At 41.3% G+C, this 22,581-nt stretch overlaps 1 protein-coding gene across 1 annotated transcript; it reads left to right on the top strand.

Annotated features, from left to right (window-relative positions):
• Positions 1-3,720: 3,720 nt before the first annotated feature.
• LOC122342973 (NACHT, LRR and PYD domains-containing protein 3-like) lies at positions 3,721-15,194 on the top strand. Its single transcript, XM_043237212.1, has 9 exons — positions 3,721-3,935; positions 4,990-5,074; positions 5,144-5,257; positions 5,449-5,562; positions 5,647-7,428; positions 9,294-9,470; positions 10,411-10,584; positions 13,423-13,469; positions 13,821-15,194. The coding sequence occupies exons 2-9, from the start codon at positions 5,025-5,027 to the stop codon at positions 14,369-14,371; spliced, it is 3,009 nt and encodes a 1,002-aa protein (XP_043093147.1). The 5' UTR covers positions 3,721-3,935; positions 4,990-5,024; the 3' UTR covers positions 14,372-15,194.
• Positions 15,195-22,581: the final 7,387 nt, after the last annotated feature.

The raw sequence follows: 22,581 nt of genomic DNA, 5'->3' as shown, positions 1-22,581 counted from the left end.
TCATTTAAAATCATTAATATATGCAATTTTATGATGGGAATTATGACATTTTGTATTTTTATATTTAACTATGTGTCATAATTTTCTTAATTGTGCATACCACTTGTAAACATACCGTTTATTGATTTTGCTACTTCCTTTGCATGCAGACCAAGTGAATAAATCCAAATTGCAACATAGTATATAATCTGGAAACCAAATAAGATTCTTATAACACACTTATACAATTCTTATACAATAAAGGACAAACAAAAACATGTCTTCACTGAGTTAACAGATCTCTGTAGTGAGCTCTAATTAGACATTTGCAATATTTGTTGAACCCTTTTTTTATCGTCATTTGGCACACTTCTGATCCACTTCATTTTTCCCTATTTACCTGACATTATAAATGCTTCTTGTTCACCCACAGACCAACAGATGCTTCTACAACTGGCAAATGTCGGCATAACCAAGAACGTTGTCGTAACTCACATAACGCTTGATTTGTAATGCTACGTTGTATTACAAATCGGTTGTAGACACACACGTTCACTTACATGCAGCAGCAGATGTTGCCAAGTATTCATTCCACTTATAAACTGTTCCACTTTAAATTTTCTTTGTCTACAAACTAATCTTTTTGTGGCACGGTACTTGATAAAGTCCCCAAAAAACACAACCTGCACCTTTGTGATTTTTCCTGTGACTGCATTTTCAAAATAGCCCAATTGTGCAGGAAAACTGCAACACTGGACAGAGGTCATCTCCTTAAGCCCCACTCAGAGTTTGGCCCAAGAGACCAGGGAAGGAGCCAATTTATTTAAATTGTCATTTTAGAGGTCCCAGTGTGATGGGAAAATCTGTCTCAAATTCACAGTTGTGAAAGTAGTATGAGAGATTAAAAACTTTCTGCTGAGGAGGGTGTGTGTCCTTTTTTAAGGCTATGAGAATGTTGATCTATATCAAGCCAGGTGTGGCCTTGGAGCACGGGAATCTAAATACCAAAAGGTCTTTTATGGTAACTGATCTTAAGATTTCTTTGTCTGGTCTGTGTATATAAGGAAAGTGACAAAACATGACAGGAGTTTTCTGTAGCTAGATCTGCCCGTAGTGTGCTGTGTGTCTCCATACTTTATGCAATTCTATGTATTTTTTACTCTGAGATTAAGCTTTAATTTGATGTTTTGTATCAACATGAATTTAATCCTGAATTGGGATTTAGCCAGACCAGTTCCTGTCGAGTCCCTGCATTCAAGACTCAGGTACCATGTGCGACGAGCATGCGGTGTCAACCACCAGGGTGGTGTCCTCACCCCTTGCATATTATTATGGAGCCAGCACAGACTCAGGTCTCTGCATGCCGTTCACATCCCAATTGACCTCAATCATACAGCGGACCTCATGGCAGGTTTCACTCAGAGGAGATTGGAGGCTTCATTTTACGATGGACAAGCTAATTTGGAGTCGCTTCGGCCAGTGACAGGTGGACTACTTAGATTTGCTGGAACTGGGAACACTACTCCTAAAATATGTTGTACTTGTGACATCGTAAAAAGAATGGCATCTATGCTAATATTAGTCCTGTCTCTTTCTCAATCTGTTTTCACAGTTTGTATCCAGACTAGATGGTGGATCAGCACACAGAGATTATGTTCATCAGAGACCAGAAAACCTAGATGTGCAGATCACCAGATCCTGATGCACACACACACACGCACACACTCATTTACACTATCTGACACAGTTGCGTTTAAAATTGAACTGGAAGTTAAGTGCTGGGCGTCCAGTCAGAGGAGAACTGACCCCAACTGAGTCTGGTTTCTCCCAAGGTTTTTTTTTCTCCATTCTGTATGGATGGGGTTTTGTTTCCTTGCCGCTGTCGCCTCTGGCTTGCTTGGTTGGGGACACTTAACTTCTAGTGATTTAACGTTGAATTCATTACGGAGACCGTCTCTGCATTTAATAAGAAATTGGTCACTCTCGTCATTATACATCCCTGTACTCTTCTACATTATACTGTACAGTGCTTTGATGCAAACTGTGTTATTAAAAGCGCTATATAAATAAAAATGATTGATTGATTGATTGATTGACTAGTTTGCTTCACCTTTTGGACGCTTATTCTGGTTCTCACGCTTCGGGCATCAGGCCCTCTCTGACGGATTGCCTTGACGAAGGAGGGGCCAGAAGGTTGAATCCTCCAAGGCTGTGCCTCATTCCCTCTTGGGAGCTCGCCATGGTCTTACAGGCAGATTCATTTGAGCCCCTTCAGTCAGTCGAGCTTAGTGCCCTCTTTATGAAGATGGCCCTCCTGACTCCGCTCACTTCAATCACAAGGGTTTGGGACTCCCACTGGTTATTGGATGCGATTCTCATGGCCTATCGGGCCATAGGCTGTCCATGCCTGCTGGGAGTGAGAGCTCATTCCACCAGGGGCATGGCTGCCATGGCAGCCTTGGTGAATGGGCGCCTCTAGCAGATATTTGTAGAGCTGCAGGTTGGGTTACACCTAATACATTCACTAGATTTTACAATCTCTGAATGGAGCAGCTGTGTCCCTGACATTAAACACCCTTTTCCTCATCTGTTCAACCAAGTTTAGAAGAGTGTTCAGGTTGTTTCGTTTAACATTGCTTGATATTAAAGATGATAGCCCTGGCATTCTGTTTTAAAATTCTGTTTTAAATTCTGTTCTTATCCTGAAACATTTATTCTGTATTATACATTTATGTACACACTTTAAATGTAATTATACATTTTTAAGCCACCCACCTTTTAAAATACAAAAGTTTAACTGAACATTTCAAGAGGGAACATGGTATTTCTGTGTGTGTGACAAGGAACAAAAGTGGTGACAATCCAGTTGAACAGCACCAAAAATAAGATTAAATCTTACATTTTCACAGTGCCTTCTTGGAGCATTACCCTGTACGAGATGAGTATGATAAAAGGACCTGCCATCTTAATTTTAAACAGGCCCAGAGACAAAAGTAATGCTTGGAGAATCTGAAATTACAATTTGATATTCAAGCACTGCAGAGCCCACCAGTAACACAGACTGATGTGGAATGGAACTGTAAATGTTTCTGGGTTTATTTACTGAATGAATTACTCAGTCTTCTCCTTTTATTTCCCTGAACTTACTGATGGGAAAGTTCTTGTCTGTCCGGTCTGTCAGGTTTCCAGTTTTTTTAAAGTTTGAATGCCCGGTTGCATAATCCTCTCAGCACTTTGTGCATCTACTGTGTCAGACACGGTAGAAATCTACTGCATGAGTGTTTCTCTGGAGAGATGTGTTTGGAACCTCTAGTTCAATGATCACATCTAAAGCAAGCAGAAGTACAACATTAGTGTCAGGCTTCATTTGTAGTTGTTATGGATTAAGGTTATTTTGAGTCATCCGATACATCCTTTTTAATAAGAAACTGATGTTCGAACTATTTTCATGAAGGTCCTAAACTTAACATTGACTGACTGAGCAACAATTTTACAGCGTGTGATTTGCACCAATAGAAAGAGGGAAAATGTAAAAAATACCCGTAATTGACCATCAATACAACCGTTAAATATATATTTGAAATTAATTAAGCTCTAGTGAGATAAGTCATGTATAATTATGACTGTTTAATTGAATTTATTTGGAAAATGACAAACTTCTCATTGGGTCGCATCTGAAAGTGGGTGGATACCGTAGCCTTGCGGTGCTCCAAACAGGTTTTACAACTTTGCTGACAAAATGCAAGTGAAAGAAAGTTTGTGATGTTTACACTTGATCGTAGGAATACTTTTCTCACTTTTGAAAAGAAGATCATGAATCTTTTTCATTAGCTCATGTAGCAAGATAAGTGAACATTAAGGGAAAGCAAAGACATTTTCAGAAGTTGTCTAGAAACTGAACGTTTTGATCAAAGCAAGTCTTCAGCTGTGGAGCAGAAAGACACTTCCTTATTCATGTAAGTAAAGATTAAATACTGTCTTAATCATGAAACATTCAAATATGAACAAACAGGATTCACTCTAATGTGCTATAAACATTAAAAAAAAAAAAAAAAAATATATATATATATATATATATATATATAATAAATATATATATAGTGTGTGTGTGTGTGTGTGTGTGTGTGTGTGTGTGTGTTTGTTTGTGTGTGTGTGTGTGAAATTAAAATAAAAAAATAAAAAATAGAAAGCACTCGATTACAGATTTTTGCTTTCTAATTTCTTTTTTTTTACTTTGTTGACTACAAGAGAGAACATAAAAACATATTTATATAAGACCAAAAATTAAATTATAAAATTTAAAATATAATATGCATTCTAATAATAAAATCATAACAAGGAACATTATTTTTAAGAACGTAAAAATAAATAAATAAATAAATTTATAATAATAATAGTGGATACCATATATATATATATATATATATATATATATATATATATATATATATATATATATATATATGTATATATGTATATATATATATATATATATATATATATATATATATATATATATATCAGTGAAACAACAGCCATACTTTTCCCTGAAACAATATAAAAACAGCTATTTTGTATAGGAGAAAGCTTTTTTGCATTTGCTCCATTTGTGCTTAAAGATTTGTTTTTGCAATCTGAGAGTCTTTCCATTTCCTCGACTGTTTTTATTTTTAACCATTTGTCTTTCGTAGGTGCTTTTAAACTTCTTTAGGGATATCTCCCAGAAAAAAAAAGAACTTTGAATGAATTAGGAACATAAAGAGCAAAAATACTTCTTATACAGCTTCTATAAAACTATTCATCTTTGAACATTGCCAGAATATGTTCTACCCTCTGGAATACCTTTGGATTTTTAATTTCAAAAAGAAAATCAGTTGGCCACCAAGTACATGGACTGTAAATATACAGAGTTGATGAACAGCTTATAAATCGTTATGTTAAACATTTTTACATTTTAAGATGTTTAATTAGTTATCATAATTTTTGTGATTGTTTGTCATTTCCATCTAGAGTCAGTGTTGGAGATCAAACTTTTCAAATCCATCATGAATGAAACACAAACATCTGGAGATGAAGATTATATTCCAGGCTGCAGGTATTTTGAGGAACACAATGAAGCTTTTCTCTTGTAGAAATAAGAGAATATAAATTTGTTCTGTTTTAGTTCAGTTCATCAGAAGAGATCAGAAACAGAGCCCAGCTGTGTGTCTGTGAAGAGTGACTGGTCTATGGATCCGCCACTGTTGTTGAAGAGTGAAGATTCACAGCCTGGACTCAGGTATGACACTTATATGAAGTGAACAATATGAACTATACAATTTATATTATCATACATGATCAAATTTAAGTTTTTTTGTCATTTGTCATACTTTGTATAAAATAATTATTAAGTGTTCTTTATGAATTTGATAATAATAAATAGCTGATTTGTTACCTACTGTGATTAAGTTGAATCTTTCTCTGTTTTAGTTCAATTCATCAGAAGAGATCAGAAACAGAGTCCAGCTGTGTGTCTATGAAGAGAGAGACATCTTTGATTCAGTCTTTAGATTTTAAGAGACGAGATATACGGCCTGTTCTCAGGTAGAACATTTCTGTAAGAGATATGATTTGAAGATGTCCAACAGAATACATAAACTGTTATGCTTATTGATTTTTATCTTACAGTCATGAAGTCCTCAACACATTTAGATCAAATCTGCTGAAGAAGTTTAAGTGTCTGTGTGAGGGAACAGCGACGCAGAGAAACACAACACTGCTGAATGAGATCTACACAGAGCTCTACATCACAGAGAGTGAGAGAGGAGAGATCAATAATGAGCATGAGGTGAGACAGATTGAGACACAATCCAGGGGAGAAGCAACAGAGGACACAGCCATCAAATGCAGTGACATCTTCAGACCTTTACCTGGACAAGACAAAGACATCAGAACTGTGCTGACAAAGGGAGTCGCTGGCATTGGAAAAACAGTCTCTGTGCAGAAGTTCATCCTGGACTGGGCCGAAGGGAAAGAGAATCAGGACATCCAGCTCATATTTCCACTTCCTTTCAGAGAAATCAACTTGATGAAGGACAAAACATTCAGTCTTTCAGATCTTCTTCACGTCTTTTTCCCTGAAACTAAAGAAATGGAAATATCCAGCGATGAATATAAAGTGTTGTTCATCTTTGATGGTCTGGACGAGTGTCATCTGTCTCTGGACTTTAAGAGCAAAGTGAAACTGTGTAATATATCTGAGTCAGCCTCAGTGGATGTGCTGCTGATGAACCTGATTGTGGGGAATCTTCTTCCCTCTGCTCTCATCTGGATCACCTCCAGACCAGCAGCAGCTGATCTCGTCCCCTCTGAGTGCGTCCATCGAGTGACAGAGGTACGAGGCTTCAATGAGCCACAGAAGGAGGAATACTTCAGGAAGAGGATCAGTGATCAGAGTCTGGCAGACAGGATCATCTCACACCTGAAGTCCTCCAGGAGCCTCTTCATCATGTGTTACATCCCAATCTTCTGCTGGATCTCCGCCACTGTTCTTGAGAAGATCTTGAGTCGAGCAAAGACTGGAGAGATTCCCAAGACTCTCACTCAAATGTACACACACTTCCTGATCCTTCAGACCAATATCAAACATGAGAAAGATTATGAGAAGAAGGTGACAGATGAAGACATGATCCTCAAACTGGGGAAACTGGCTTTCCAGCAGCTTGTGAAAGGAAACCTGATCTTCTATGATGAAGACCTGAGAGAGTGTGGCATTGATGTGACAGAAGCATCAGTTTATTCAGGACTGTGCACTCAGATCTTCAGAGAGGAGCTGGGCTTGTTTCAAGGGAAAGTCTTCTGCTTCGTTCATCTGACCCTTCAGGAACATCTAGCAGCTCTATATGTGCACCTCTCCTTAACAATAAAGAAGACAAATGTGTTTGACCAAACCATACAAAGTTCTTTCTCTAAAGCCTTAAACCGGAGGAGGTCATTATCTAAGCTCCATCAGAGAGCTGTGGATGACGCTCTACAGAGTAAGAATGGACACCTGGATCTTTTCTTGCGATTTCTTCTGGGTCTATCAGTGGAGTCCAATCATACTCTCTTAAGAAATCTACTGACCCAGACAGGAAGCTGCTCCTACAACAAAAAGGAAACAGTTCAGTTCATCAAACACAAGATCAGGAAGAATCAGAGAAATTCAGAGAAATCCATCAATCTGTTTCACTGTCTGAATGAACTGGGTGATTATTCACTGATGCAGGAGATCCAGGGTTATCTGAAATATGGAGAAATAAGAGAAACCAAACTCTCCTCTTCACAGTGGTCAGCTCTGGTTTATGTGTTGCTGACATCAGAGCAGAAGATGGATGTTTTTGATCTAAAAAGGTTTATTGGAGAACAACATACAGGAGATGAAGTTCTTCAGTATCTGTTACCTTTGGTCAAAGAATCCAGATCAGTTTGGTAGGTAACACTGAAGATCAATACACTTTACAAACTTGACCAAGTTTATGATTAAGCATGTTTTTTAATTAATGCAGTAAACAGGAAAGTTGTAGGAGACTCTCCAAACCAGTCGAAGAGGTCTTTGTGTGGTCTGTGTATCAGTCCCATAAGAATTTTGCTGCATTTTCTTCAGATTTGTTTTTCTTCAAACTTTGTGGCAATACTTGTGCCATTTATTGTGTTGTTTTGCAGTAAAAAATATACCAAAACCAAAATTCTTCTAACATTCTTATTTTTTTTGACCACTGGGCTCAGTAATTCATAAAAATCGAAAACTGGTAACTTAAAAAAAAAAAAAAATCAGCATTTCATTTAATGTAAAGCTAAATAAAAACTTAATATGTAAAGTATAAAAAGTTCCATTATGAAGTGCTCACTGTTTCATTTTAATCTGTCTTTTGCAGTTTAACAGACCACAAGCTATTTCTATAATTTTAGAGTATGCCAACAATGCATTAGCTTAACAAATGCAAACAAGCCATCCATCCATCCATCTTCAACCGCTTATCTGGGGCCAGGCAGTGGGGGCAGCAGTCTAAGTAGGGACGCCCAGACTTCCCTCTCCCCAGACACTTCCTCCAGCTCTAGACATAGTCCCTCCATCGTGTCTTAGTGACATGCCCGGAACACCTCCCTCAGGAGGTATCCGGGAGTCATCCGGAATAGATGACTGAGCCACCTCAGTTGGCCTCCCGAGTGACTGAGCTCCTTACCCTAAGGGAGCGTCCAGCCACCCTACGGAGCAAATAAAAAATTTGGTCGCTTGTATCCGGGATCTCGTTCTTTTGGTCATGACCCAGAGCTCATGACCACATGTGAGAGTATGAACGCAGATTGACCGGTAAATCGACAGCTTTGCCTTATAGCTCAGCTCCCTCATCACCACGACAGACCGGTACATCGACCGCATTACTGCGGAAGCTGCACCGATCCCCAGTCAAATGTCTTCTCCAAATCCACAAAACACATGTGGACTGGTTGGGCAAACTCCCATGAACCCTCCAGTACCTTGCAGAGGGTATAGAACTGGTCCAGTGTTCCACGTCCAGGACGAAAACCGCATTGTTCCTCCTGGATCCGAGGTTGGACTATCGGACAAATTCTCCTCTCCAGTCCCCTGACATAGACTTTCCCAGAGAGGCTGAGGAGTTTGATCCCCCTACAGTTGGAGCACGCCCTCCGGTCCCCCTTCTTGAAGAGAGGAACCACCACCCCGGTCTGCCAGTCCCCCGCCTCCATGTGATGGTGCAGAGGTGTTTAGTTTGAATATATATTTTTAAGATGAAAAAACACAGTTTTACAGATGCTAGAAACATGGTTTTTGAAGGAAAGATTGCTGTCAAACAGCACACCTAGGTTCCTAACTGATGATGAAGAATTAACAGAGTAGCCATCAAGTTTTAAACTGTGTTCTAAATTATTACATGTGGGGTTTTTAGGTCCAATAATGCATTCTGTTAGTTTCTCAATTTGGTGTGTATCACCGGTGCATTGAAATATACAGCTGAGTATCATCAGCATAGCAGTGAAAGCTAACACCATGTCTCCTGATAATATCTCCCAGAGGTAACATGTATAGTGGGAAAAGTAACGGCCCCAGCACTGAGCCTTGAGGTACTCCATATTTCACTTGTGAATGATATGATACCTCCTCATTTACTGCTACAAACTGATAGCGGTCAGATAGATATGATTTGAACCATGTTAAGGAGCTTCCACTAATTCCAAAATAGTTTTCTAGTCTCTTCAAGAGAATGTTGTGATTGATAGTACAGTAAAATTTAATTTTGTGCTCAATATAGTGTGTTTTGTTCTTCAATCAGGCTATGTGAATGCAATCTCACTGCTCAGTCTTGCGGAAGTTTGTCTTCAGTTTTACAATCCTCAAACTCAAACATCCTGAGAGAGCTGGACCTGAGTAACAATGACCTGCAGGATTCTGGAGTGAAGCTGCTCTCTGAAGGACTGAAGAGTCCAAACTGTCATCTGGAAATTCTGAGGTAAATGCTTTCAATAAACAAATAAGCATAATATGTATAAGCATAATATCAAATTGTAAATCCTGCAATGTAATTATATATAATTATCCAGTCCAACTAAGGTTAATTTATATATATGACCCTGGACCACAAAACTAGGATTTATAATTATATACAAAATTAGGATTTATACATAATCTGAAAACTGTATAAATAAGCTTTGATGTGTGGTTTATTAGGATATGACAATATTTGGCTAGAGACAAATATTTGAAAGTCTGCATATCTGAGGGTACCAAAAAATAGAGAAAATCATCTTTATAGTTGTCTAAATGAAGTCCTTAGCAATGCATATTACTAATTAAACATGTGTTTTATTATATTTATGGTAAAAAATATCACGATCATTCTTACTTCATCTATAAATGTAAAAATAATCTTGTTTTAATTTGGGCTAAAGTCAGACAATGTGAGTCATGTACTGTTAATCTCTGGTTTATTGAGCAGTTGTATTAAATCAATATTAGATTAATCATTGTTTGAACAACCTTTTTTAATTGGACATCCTAATAACCAGTTGACCCTGACATGCACTGCTATACAGTTGAGGCAGACCAGCTTTATAAGGGAACATTTTAAATGTTTTTGTTACCCAAACAAACAGCTAATACGTGTGTAATACAGTGCAGCAGGAAAACATGAACAATATCAACCCCTTATCATTGCTGGTAAATTCCTGATCTAGCTATGCAAGACTTTTTTGGAAAAAGCCTTCAACAACAAACAGAAGCTGGTTTATAAATTTCCATTTCCACCATACAATTTAGTATGTGCACATTTTCATATACAATTCTTTTTAACATTGACCTTAAGACATGACCATAGAAGAATAAATCATGGCTGAAATGGCTATAAATATATGTGAAAGAGATTGACTGTCATGTGGACTACTGCTTTTCAGATTGTCTGGCTGTTTAGTGACAGAGAAAGGCTGTGGTTATGTGTCTTCAGCTCTGACTTCAAACCCCTCATACCTGAGAGAGCTGGATCTGAGCTACAATCATCCTGGAGATTCAGGTGTCAAGCTACTCTCTGAAAAACTGGAGGACTCAACTTGCTCATTGGACAAACTAAAGTATGTCTAGCAGGAAGATCTTAGATTTTTCTATTTTCAAATTTAGTTCCAGAAGGAGTGTCAAGAATAACTTCTCCAAGACCTATCTGAAAATATATACATATGTGTGTGTGTGTGTGTGTGTGTGTGTGTGTATGTACATAGACATATACATACACACACACACAAACATACATACATATATTTACAAACATACGTATACTTAAGAAGTAAAATTTTAATACAATCTTAAAAAAGGATCATTTGTTTGTATATTAATTAAAAAAATTGTGCACGAAAATAGAGCATTGTAATTACATTATGGAAGTGTACAATTTTTTTTTTACCTGGGACTACCCTACCAAGGTATGTCACAGTAGTTTTGGCAAACTCTCATTTGGCTAGATTTACAGTTAGAACAGCCTCTTTAGAACGGCTCAGCTGATTAATGCGACTATAAAATGAAGTGCTGGTCCCATTAATCACTGAAAACAACCACATCATCTAAATAAACAGCGACTCTCTGCAGCCCAGCAACAACTCGATTCATGAGCCACTGAAAAGTCATGGACGCATTTCTGTGGCTAAAGCTCATAACATTATAAGAAAACCCTGTAATGAAGCCCCTCTTGGGATCGCCACCTTAACATGTTGGAGGGGTTTGAGTGCCTGAATGACCCTAGGAGCTATGTTGCCGGGGCCATATGCCCCTGGTAGAGTATCCCAAGGCAAGCAGGTCCTAGGTGACAAGCCAGACTTGTGGAAAGAACACATCACAGAGTCGCAACGTCACCGTACGGCACAGCTGGGGCCCCACCATGGAGCCAGGCCTGGGGCTGGACTTTGTGGTTGTATCATCTGATCTCTGACGCATGTCTTGGACACTCAGGTCAAGAGAGGGGCGGAGCTATCAACTGATTACCATCTGGTGGCCGGACAAACTCGGCAGGCCCAAATGTACCGTGAGGGTCTGTTGGGAACGTTTGGCAGAGACCCCTGTTAGGGAGATCTTCAACTCGCGCCTCTGGCACAACTTTGACCAGATCCCGAGGGAGGCTGGAGACATTGAGTCCGAGTGGACTATGTTCTCTACCTCTATTGTCGACGCGGCTGTCCGGAGCTGTGGCCGTAAAGTCTCCGGTGCATGTCATGGCAGCAACCCCCGAACCTGGTGGTGGACATCAGAAGTAAAGGATGCCGTCAAGCTGAAGAAGGAGTCCTATTGGGCCTGGTTGGCTCGTGGGACTCCTGAGGCAGTGTACCAGTGGGCCAAGCGGAGGACTGCCTGGGTGGTTGTGGAGGCAAAAACTCGGGTCTGGGAGGAGTTTGTGAGGCCATGGAAAAGGACTATTGGATGGCCTCAAAGAGGTTCTGGCAAGCTGTCCGACACCTCAGAAAGGGGAAGCAGTGCCCTGCCAACACTGTATACAGTGCTGGTGGGAATCTGCTAACCTCGACTGAGGACATTGTTGGGTGGTGGAAGGAATACTTTGAGAATCTCCTTCAATCCAGACTCAGGGGAGGGTCTGAATTGACTTAATTGGGAGGTTACAGAGGTTGTTAAGAAGCTCTGTGGTGGTAAAGCACCGGGGTGGATGAGATCCACCTCGAGTACCTCAGGTCTCTGGATGTTGTGGGGCTGTCTTAGCTGACGCCTCTGCAGCATTGCATGGACGTGGGGGACAGTACTTTTGGATCGGGGTGGGGGTTTCTCTTTTTAAGAAGGGGGATCGGAGGGTGTGCTCCAACTATAGGGGGTCACACTCCTCAGCCTCCCCAGGAAAGTCTATGCCAGGGTACTGGAGAGGAGAATTTGTCCGATAGTCGAACCTCAGCTTCAGGAGGAACAATGCGGCTTTTGTCCTGGACATTGAATTTAGAGAAGGCATTCGACTGGGTCCTTGCAGTGTCCTGTGGGGGGTGTTCTGGGAATATGGGGTCAGGGGCCCATTGTTAAGGGCTGTCCGGTCCCTGTATGATAAGAGCAGGAGCTTGGTTCACCAGGCAGAGGCCCCGGGCAAGACCTAGGACATGCTGGAGGGACTATGTCTCTCGGCTGGCCAGGGAGCACCTCGGTGTTCCCCCGGAAGAGCTGGAGGAAGTGTCTGGGGAGAGGGAAGTCTGGGCGTCCCTGCTTAGACTGTTGCATCCAGGCCCCGGCCCCAGATAAGCGGTTGAAGATGGCTGGATGGATATAATGAAGGCAGAATCCCTTGGGGTCAACAGAACCTGACAATAATGTTTGAGCAGATCAAATATACAGGAAATTTTGGGGCCACAACTTTTTCAACAATCCTCAACGCGAGAAAGAGGAAATAAGTCCCTTTATTACAATAATATTTTCCCATTTGTCATGACTGGCTTGCAAGCCACAACAAAGGAAGAGACAACACTTTGGGTAATGCTAAAAAAAAAGTATTCATGTAAGAAAAGTAACATCATCAAATGTACTAAAATCAACATCATATATATATATATACACACACACACACACACACACACACACACACACACACACACCAACTCACACACACCCATGGAGGTTTCCCTGCCTGTAATGGCTGCAGACAAAGCACTCAAGTTTAAAACACTTCTCATAATTTTTAAATGTGAAGTGTGTTGATTTGTTGATTTGAGCAATGATAACTCAGCAGCGATGTGAAGATAATTTTAGTAATATATCAAATTGACTGTCTGCTCTGTCTGTAGTTATCAACAGTATACAGTGTGTAATAAACAACTGTTTCACTCAATTCTTCTGTCACACTCCAGCAACCACATGGAGTACCTTGGCAAGTGCATAGCAACATTTTTTTTTTTTTGCTGTTTACTGGCTTTGAATCTGTGTGTGTTTTCTAGTGTGGATCATGGAGGAGAATCCAAGATCAAAGCCGGAATTAAGAAATGTATGTCTACACACACACACACACACACACACACACACACACACACACACACACACACACACACACACACAGACAGACACACATTCACATTATTTTCATACACCAACCCTACACCTAAACCTACTCCTTACAGGAAACTACTGTTATGTTTAGATTTTCAAAAATTATATTGTATGTTTTATAAGCTTGTTTCCTCATGGGGACCTAAAAATTGTCCCCACAAGGTCAACATTTATTGGTATTCCTACACCTGTGGAGACAATTTTTCCTATAACGTGATAAATACCAGGTGCACACACACACACACTGCAGTGATTGTTGTGTTATAAATGTCTCTGTTCTTGTGTTCAGATGAGTATTTTTTCACATTGGATCCAAACACAGCAAACACTCAACTCATTCTGTCTGAGGAGAACAGAAAGGTGATGTGTGTGTCTCAGTCTCAGCTGTATCCTGATCATCCAGGCAGATTTGATGAAGTGTATCAGGTGTTGTGTAGACAGAGAGTGTGTGGACGCTGTTACTGGGAGACTGAGTGGAGTGGACGTGTGTTTATATCATTGTCATATAAGAACATCAGCAGGAAGGGACCGGGTGAAGAGTGTTGGTTTGGATCTAATGATCAGTCCTGGAGTTTGATCTGCTCTCCTCACAGATACTCATTCAGACACAATAAGATAGAGACTGATCTCTCTATGAAGCCCATCATCAGCAGAAGAAGAACAGAGGTGTATGAAGATATCTACAGAGTAGGAGTTTATGTGGATGAGAGCGCAGGAACTCTGTCCTTCTTCAGCGTCTCTGACACAATGAGACTCATCCACACAGTCCAGACCACATTCACTCAGACACTCTGTCCTGGGTTTTGGGTTTATTCTGGATCATCAGTGAAACTGTGTTGATTCTACCCAGAATGCTTTGAGCTGCATGATGAATCAGTAACAGTGAGATGTTATGAGTCTCTTAAAGACACTAATACTGCAGCTCAACTTCTATAAAAACAGAAATATAAGACTTAATAATTAATCTAAAAAATAGATATAAAAGAATAAATGTGTCAGAAATAGAAAGATCTGTGTGTGTGTGTGTGTGTGTGTAGTGTCTCATCAATCATTTGTTTTATTTCTGTTTCAATGTAAAAATGTCACAAACATAATTGATGAAGAATATGTCATTGATTTCTCTATTGTTTCTGCACTGATAAATCAACTTGATCAGGTTTTAATTGATGTGAGGAATCAATATTCATAATACAAACAAGAATGAAATGAGCTTCTGATTTTATAAAATATGACATTTATCACAGCATTTAATAAAACATTGTAACAACAGTAAATTTGTATTATCTTTCAATAAATAAAATAAAATGAATTTATTTGAAAATATTTTTTTCTGAGTTTTGCAGTTAATGTAATCACAGTGTAATGAACCACGCCTCTGTGGCTCTCTCCGACGGCCACCGGAGGGAACCCTGCCCAGAATATTAGTCCCCGGAACTACATTTCCCATCATGCCTCTTTCCAGCTCTAATTACCTGCCCAGGTGTACCTTGTTAAGACTGCTATTTAAGCTGCAACCAGCCAGAACTCTTTGCGAAGTCTTATCCTTGCTCTGGCTGATAATTTTAAGTGTTTGCACTATCGTTGGTTTCCTGTGTTTGACCTTGTTCTGTGTTGTCGTTTGCTGCCTACCCATTGACCTATTGCCTTTACCTCGACTCTGACCATTGCCTGACTCTGCCTGCCCTGTGTTATTTCAGCTATTGTTACCGAACCTTGCCTGTTTGATTATTCTCATTAAAGAGCTTGCGAATTGATCCGAACGCTTCTGACTCCTCATTACACACAGTATATGTATAGACAAAAATCCTAAAGTTCTATTTAATATTTTTTTTTATCTATTTGTATATTGAATTGATTTGAAAAAGTATTACCTGAGATAAAACGTAAACATTACTTCAGCTGACATATTTATAATAATTAAAAATAATAATAATAATAATTAAAAAAGACAAAGTTTTCAGCCAACTGCAAGGACCTCCATTCTTCAACTTTACAAAAATCATATTTAGCTGTGTTTAGGTGAACCTCTCTCTCTCTCTCTCTCTCTGCTCCTTGCTACATACTCTAATAGGAAGACTTTTGATGTCGTCCTTTAAACGTCATCCTTTAACATTGTGTTATCATCAGTTGGGGTATGAGATAATTCAGTTTGGAGTTTAAACTCAGAAACATCAAGAAAACGAATGCTTTCAGTGTTACATTCAATAGTGAACTTCAGATGTTCAGTTCTAGGATTAAGTCAATAAACAGCAATAATTCCGTAGATTCATCAAGATATCATCTATATCCCGCTTATAATACTTTGTCTTAGAAAAAATTGGATTGATGAACTAATTTTCAAATAAACCCATACATACAGGTGTAATTCTCTCTCTCTCTCTCACTCACTCGCACACAGACTAAAGTCGCATCGCTCACTACTTGTGATGGTTATGATGGCTATGATGGCTATGATGGTCTGGAGGATGAATGGATCAGTTCTGCCCATCCTGCAAGATGCTCTTGCAACACTTCTGTCAGCAACTGGAAAATTCTGCCAAGGGAAGGAGCGCTGTTGAATGGAACAGTCTAGCAGCTGGAAATTAGTTTTTTTCCGCCACATTAATCAATGCACGATTTGTTTGATGCGATTGGTGGCATACACATTTTTAATGAATCAAACGTGAACTCTGTAAGTTGATTTGTTACCACACTCGTTTCTATGTTAGATTGATAAATGAGGACCAGTGTGTGTATGTGTGAATGTCACAAATATTATTGATGGAGAGCATGCAATTTTATCTGTTGTTTTTGTAAAGTAACAATAAAACAAATCAATTAGAATTCAAACTGAGATCAGATTTTGGTACTCTCTGATTAGTGAACTCAGCTGGTAGGTTGTTCCAAACATAGCCTCCCTGATTGTATTGCATGATGGATAAGTATCTGCCTGTATTTCTCAGCACTGACAACATTAATCCTGACTAAATCTCCAACTCCATTTGCAGAAATGCAGCCCCAAACGTTCAAAGAACCTCCACCATGCTTCACTGTTTCCTGCAGACACTCATTATTGTCCCACTCTCCAGCCCTTCAACGAACAAACTACCTTCTGCTACAGAAAAATATTTCACATTTTGATCAGTCCAGAGCACCTGCTGCCATTTTTCTGCACCCAGTTCTTATGTTTTCTTGAGTCGCTTGGCCTTGTTCTCACGTCAGAGGTATGGCTTTTTGGCTTTTTTTTTAGGGTCAGAGAGATCTCAGATTCCATCAAAAATATCTTAAGTTGTGTTCCGCAGATAAAGGTCTTGGATCAACATGAAGGTGAGTAATTAATGACAGAATTTTATTTTTGGCGTGAACTAACCCTTTAAACATTTTGGTCAGACTTCGGTGTGTTTTAGACGTGCTGCTAATTGAATCCTCTCAGCTGTCTTTTCTACAGTAGTGCGGCATCTAGTCAACAATTTAATGACTTCATAATCATATAAAAACGTACAGCAGTATTCTGTATGCATACCGTTTCATTGACATCTGTAGCAGCCCCCATTTAAAATTTCTGCCACCGGTGCAAATGCAGCCAAGAAAATGGCCAGAGGGAGGAAATGAGGTAACTACTCAGGAGATGGAAAATGCCCAGGATTTAAGATCACCTGTGTGAACACGCCATAGTGCTGCATCAAGCAATAAACTACAATGCCTGTAATTTAAGAGGTCTATATGATATGGTGTGACCATAGTGGAGAAACATCTCACTGCAAGAACTGGCCAAACTTGTTCAGTCCATGAGGATGAGATGCTCTTCAAAGCAAACTATTAATCACATGACACAGTGAACACATCAGAGTGTTACTTTATGTCTGAAATTGTGATCATGTGTAAATGGCTTCTCATCGGTGTGAATGGTCATGTGTTTTTTTGAGTAAAACCTTTTACGCATTGTTGGCAGGCAAAAGTTTTCTCTCCGGTGTGGATTCTCACGTGGTCACTCAGATGTTGTTTAAGTGTGAAACATTTTCTGCACTGAGAGCACGTGTGAGGCTTCTCACCGGTGTGGACTTTCATGTGGTTATTGAGGCTTGATTTTCGATTGAAGCTGTTTCCACACAGTCTGCAGGTGAAAGGCCTCTCTCCGGTGTGAACTCTCATGTGTGATTGAAGAGTGTCTTTACGAGTAAAACTTCATCCACATCCGCAAGGTTTTTCTCTGGCGTGAATTTGGTTTTGGGAATTAATGTTTCCAAATCATTTAAATGTGTTTCCACAGGTGAAGTCATTTCTATGTCATCTAATCATCTTAATCATCTAAACCAGCAACATGTATGTTAGACCCTGTTCCATCTAAACTATTAAAAGATTTGCTTCCAGAAGTCATAGATCCTATTTTGAACATTATTAATTCATCATTGTCATTAGGATATGTTCCCAAAACCTTCAAACTGGCTGTAGTTAAGCCTCTTATTAAGAAACCACATCTTGATCCCAAAGACTTAGTAAATTACAGACCAATCTCTAATCTCCCTTTTCTGTCAAAGATACTAGAAAAGGTAGTATCCTCACAACTGTATTCCTTTTTAGAAAAAAATGGTGTCTGTGAGGATTTCCAATCAGGTTTTAGACCGTACCATAGTACTGAGACTGCTCTCATTAGAGTTACTAATGACCTGCTTTTATCATCTGATCGTGGTTTTATCTCGTTATTAGTGCTATTAGATCTTAGCGCAGCATTCGATACTATCGATCACAACATTCTCTTGGATAGACTAGAAAACTATGTTGGCATTAGAGGAAGCGCCTTAGCATGGTTTAAATCATATCTATCTGACTGCTATCAGTTTGTAGCAATAAATGAGGAGGTATCATATCAATCACAAGTGAAATATGGAGTTCCTCAAGGCTCAGTGCTAGGACCGTTACTTTTCAACCTATACATGTTACCTCTGGGAGATATTATCAGGAGTCATGGTGTTAGCTTTCACTGCTATGCTGATGATACTCAGCTCTATATTTCAGCGCAGCCTGGTGATACACACCAAATTGAGAATCTAACAGAATGCATAGTCGATATAAAAAGCTGGATGATGAGTAACTTCCTAATGCTAAATTCTGAAAAAACAGAGGTGCTAATAATTGGACCTAAAAACCCCACATATAATAATCTAGAACACAGCCTATCACTTGATGGCTGCTCTGTTAATTCTTCATCATCAGTTAAGAACCTAGGTGTGCTGTTTGACAGCAATCTCTCCTTCGAAAATCATGTTTCTAGCATCTGTAAAACTGCGTTTTTCCATCTTAAAAATATATCTAAATTACGACCTATGCTTTCAACCTCTAATGCAGAAATATTAATTCATGCGTTTATGACCTTGAGGTTAGATTATTGTAATGCTTTATTGGGTGGTTGTTCTGCACGCTTAATAAACAAACTTCAGCTAGTCCAAAACGCAGCAGCCAGAGTCCTTACTAGAACTAGGAAGTATGATCATATTAGCCCGGTTCTGTCAACACTGCACTGGCTCCCTATCAAACATCGAATAGATTTTAAAATCTTATTAATTACCTATAAAGCCCTGAATGGTTTAGCTCCTCAGTACTTGAGCAAGCTCTTATCACATTATAGTCCTGCACGTCCGCTGCGTTCTCAAAACTCTGGCCATTTGATAATACCTAGAATATCAAATATCTTTTCCTATTTAGCACCTAAACTCTGGAACAATCTCCCTAACTCTGTTCGTGAAGCAGACACACTCTGCCAGTTTAAATCTAGATTAAAGACACATCTTTTTACCTTAGCCTACACATAACACACCAACACACCTTTATTATTCAAATCCGTTAAAGGATTTTTAGGCTGCATTACTTAGATTTGCTGGAACCGGGAACACTACTCCTAAAATACGATGTACTTGTGACATCGTAAAAAGAATGGCATCTACGCTAATATTAGTCCTGTCTCTTTCTCAATCTGCTTTCACAGTTTGTATCCAGACTAGATGGTGGATCAGCACACAGAGATTATGTTCATCAGAGAGCAGAACACCTAGATGCGCCCCGTGGACCAATCACCAGATCCTGATGAAGACACACATACACACGCACACACACACACACACACACAAGTCATTTACACTACCTGACACAGTTGCGCTTAAAATTGAACTGGAAGTTAAGTGCTGGGCGTCTGGTCAGAGGAGAACTGGCCCCAACTGAGTCTGGTTTCTCCCAAGGTTTTTTTTTCTCCATTCTGTATGCATGGGGTTTTGTTTCCTTGCCGCTGTCGCCTCTGTCTTGCTTGGTTGGGGACACTTAACTTCTAGTGATTATCATTGAATTGACTACAGAGCCCGTCTCTGCATTTAATAAGAAATTGGTCACTCTCGTCATTATACATCCCTGTCATTATTCTGTACAGTGCTTTGATGCAACCTGTGTTGTTAAAAGCACTATATAAATAAAAATGATTGATTGATATGTGTATTCTTGTGAGCTCTTTTATGTGTCCTTTCAGCCTGTGTGCAACTAAATGATTTTTCTCCCATTTTGAAATCATGAGGTTTTTTATACTGATCTTCATCTTTCTTTTCATTGAGTTCTTCACTCCTCCTTTTCAGTGACGTCAGGTCTAAAACAAAAAAGACAAATGAGAGTTAAAACCTTTTAATGGCTCAAGGCAGTGTTGCCAAGTCCATGGTTTTCCAGCAGAATTGGGTTATTTTAAAGCTCTTTCCACAATATGTTTATCATGTTTCATGTGAAATACATGATGTTTTAGCCCTGGACTGTGAGTTCCCTTTCAGTCGGTCACTCGAGTCAGTCACGTCGGATGACCGGCGAATTGGGATCTCGCTTGAGACCAATCTACTTCGAGTGTATCTAAACAAGCCAATTGAAGATTGGCATGCGCTATCGCATCCAGCTGCCGCTGATCACAGCGCGCGTGTATAAATAAGCAGCGGGTGCAGCGCATATTCAGCTTTTCGCCGGAGCGGCGTGACTGTTCCGCTCCAAAGACGCGATCTACGAGTGTTGGAGTACGGTGTTTCAGCGGAGGTCGTTTTCCTGCGTCAGTGGATTGCCACAATCAGGCTGCACTACCCCTGTTTGTGTGCAAAACGGCTATCCCCTGTTGCCGCAGCACTAAAAAGAGCATTCGCGGGTGCGTCTTTTTAAAGACGACGTTACGTCCTGGCAAACTCGTAGCGTCTTGGAAGACAGCGTGGGTCTTGCTTCAGACTCACGTACACCCGTGTGTTTCTGGATGCGGTTGTTACCTGGTGTTAGGTGATGGTCACAATCGTTGCCTCGTGTGCCTGGGCTTAGCATGCTGAGGTGGCGGTTGTGGATGAATCATTTCCTCGCGGGGAGATGGTCATCTCGGAGTGATGGCGGGCTCTGTCGCCTTGAAAAAGGAGGCGGAGCTTGTGTTTGCTCGACTTGGTTCTCATTCTGGCTGCAGACAGGTGGGCTCCATTTCGTTGTGAAACAAAGCTTAAACTCTGCAACCAGTGGAGCTGCAAAGGGGCAGTCTGGACCCTCACGTGGGGTATCAGCTGTACCCTCTTGGGCTCCCCCTGATGATCAGAAGTCAATCGCTGCATCGGAAGGTGAGCCAGACATTTCTGGAAGTGAAGATCCGGTTGCTCTGCGTCTACCAGGCGTTGAATGTACTGGATACAGATCTAGAAATGGTGGCTATGCTTGCCCAGGCCGTCGAGGTGATCGGGATCAAGTGGAAACCTCCACTGCTTCCCCGGGCCTCGAGGCTGGACGATTGGTATTTAAGGGTGGCTTGCGCTGGTTCTCAGGGCCCCACCCTGGTACCTTTCTTCCGGAAGTGCATGAGGAGCTTACTGGGATGTGGAAAGCACCTTTCACTGCCAGAAACTGCCCCAGTGGCTCCTCCTCCTTCACCACCCTTGACAGTGGCACAGCCAGGGAGTTCGGTGATCGCCCCCAGTGGAGCGGTCAGTTGGGATGCAGCTGTGTCCCAATGCCGTTTCCGCTTAGTGCGGTGATCCTGTGCTCCCCTCCCGGGCCTGCAGGTACTGCGTCGGCTCTGAGCGGCGGTGCCTTGTGCGGCCTGTGGACAAGCTGCGTCTGCAGTACACGCTTTGGCGTTGTTGCAGGTTCATCAGGCCAAGGCACTGAAGGATCTGCACAGGGGTGGTCATGACCTGGAAGTTCTGAAAGAACTCTGTATCGTGATGGACCTCGCGCCACGGCGGCGGCGAAGGTCACAACGCGGTCTCTGGGTTGTCACGATGGCCACTACGGTGGTCCAGAAACGCCATCTGTGGCTGTGTCTGGTCGACATGCGCGAGGTAGACAAGACCACGTTCCTTGAATGCCCCATGTCCCAGACCCGGCCACTTCGCGACGCAGTGGAGAACTTTGCCCAGCAGTTCTCCGCTGCCCAGAAGCAGACTGAGGTAAGAAACATCCTGCCTCGGCGTGCAGCTGCTGCCTTCACCCAGCCGCCGACGGCCCACCTCAGCCAGCTCGTCGCCGAGGGCCCCCTGCTGCCGCCACCGCTCCCGTGCAGTCAACGCAGCAGCCCCATCTAGGCAGCACCGTGGAGCTGGCAGCAGGGCAGCCACCCAGCCTGTCCAGGCTCCTGCCAAACCTGGAGGAAAGCGCAGGTGCAAGAGGCCCTCAGATCCGGGGATGGAGGAGCTGCTCTGCCGGGCAGAGAATGTTGCCGCTACCTAAAACCTCGACAAGGGCGGTTTCCTCTGTCTCTGGGTCCCCAGGGAGGCGAGGAGTTGAGCGGGCCAGTTCCCGCGCCACTCACGCTCTCCTTGGGCTAATATGCAGCAGTGGGAAGACTGGGAGGACGAACCAACAGCCTACCCGCCTCACTTCTGCGGGGATGCAGGTAAGAGTTGCACACACTCAGACCCGCTTGGACCCGGCCACGAGGCGCCCGGGCCGGGTCCCTGCACTCCCCTCGCTGCCCCATCGCCTGCCTGCGTCGGTGGTTCCGCTCGAGCCGCTAGTTCGGTCTCTGGATGCCTGGTTGAATCTTCCCAGGCTATCCGGTGGCTCCTGCGAACCCTTCGACTTCG

The sequence above is a fragment of the Puntigrus tetrazona genome, chromosome 4 (genome assembly GCF_018831695.1).
Source record: "Puntigrus tetrazona isolate hp1 chromosome 4, ASM1883169v1, whole genome shotgun sequence".
Classification (NCBI taxonomy): domain Eukaryota; kingdom Metazoa; phylum Chordata; class Actinopteri; order Cypriniformes; family Cyprinidae; genus Puntigrus; species Puntigrus tetrazona.
The sequence above is the reverse complement of the archived record's forward strand: the minus strand, read 5'-3'. Positions and strand labels throughout refer to the sequence as shown.

Excerpts from the sequence above, each read along its gene's own strand:
- LOC122342973 (XM_043237212.1), top strand. The coding sequence starts at position 5,025 with ATGAATGAAACACAAACATCTGGAGATGAAGATTATATTCCAGGCTGC. Across the intron at positions 5,075-5,143 it reads GATTATATTCCAGGCTGCAG|TTCAGTTCATCAGAAGAGAT; the intron begins GTATTTTGAGGA and ends GTTCTGTTTTAG. Across the intron at positions 5,258-5,448 it reads GATTCACAGCCTGGACTCAG|TTCAATTCATCAGAAGAGAT; the intron begins GTATGACACTTA and ends TCTCTGTTTTAG.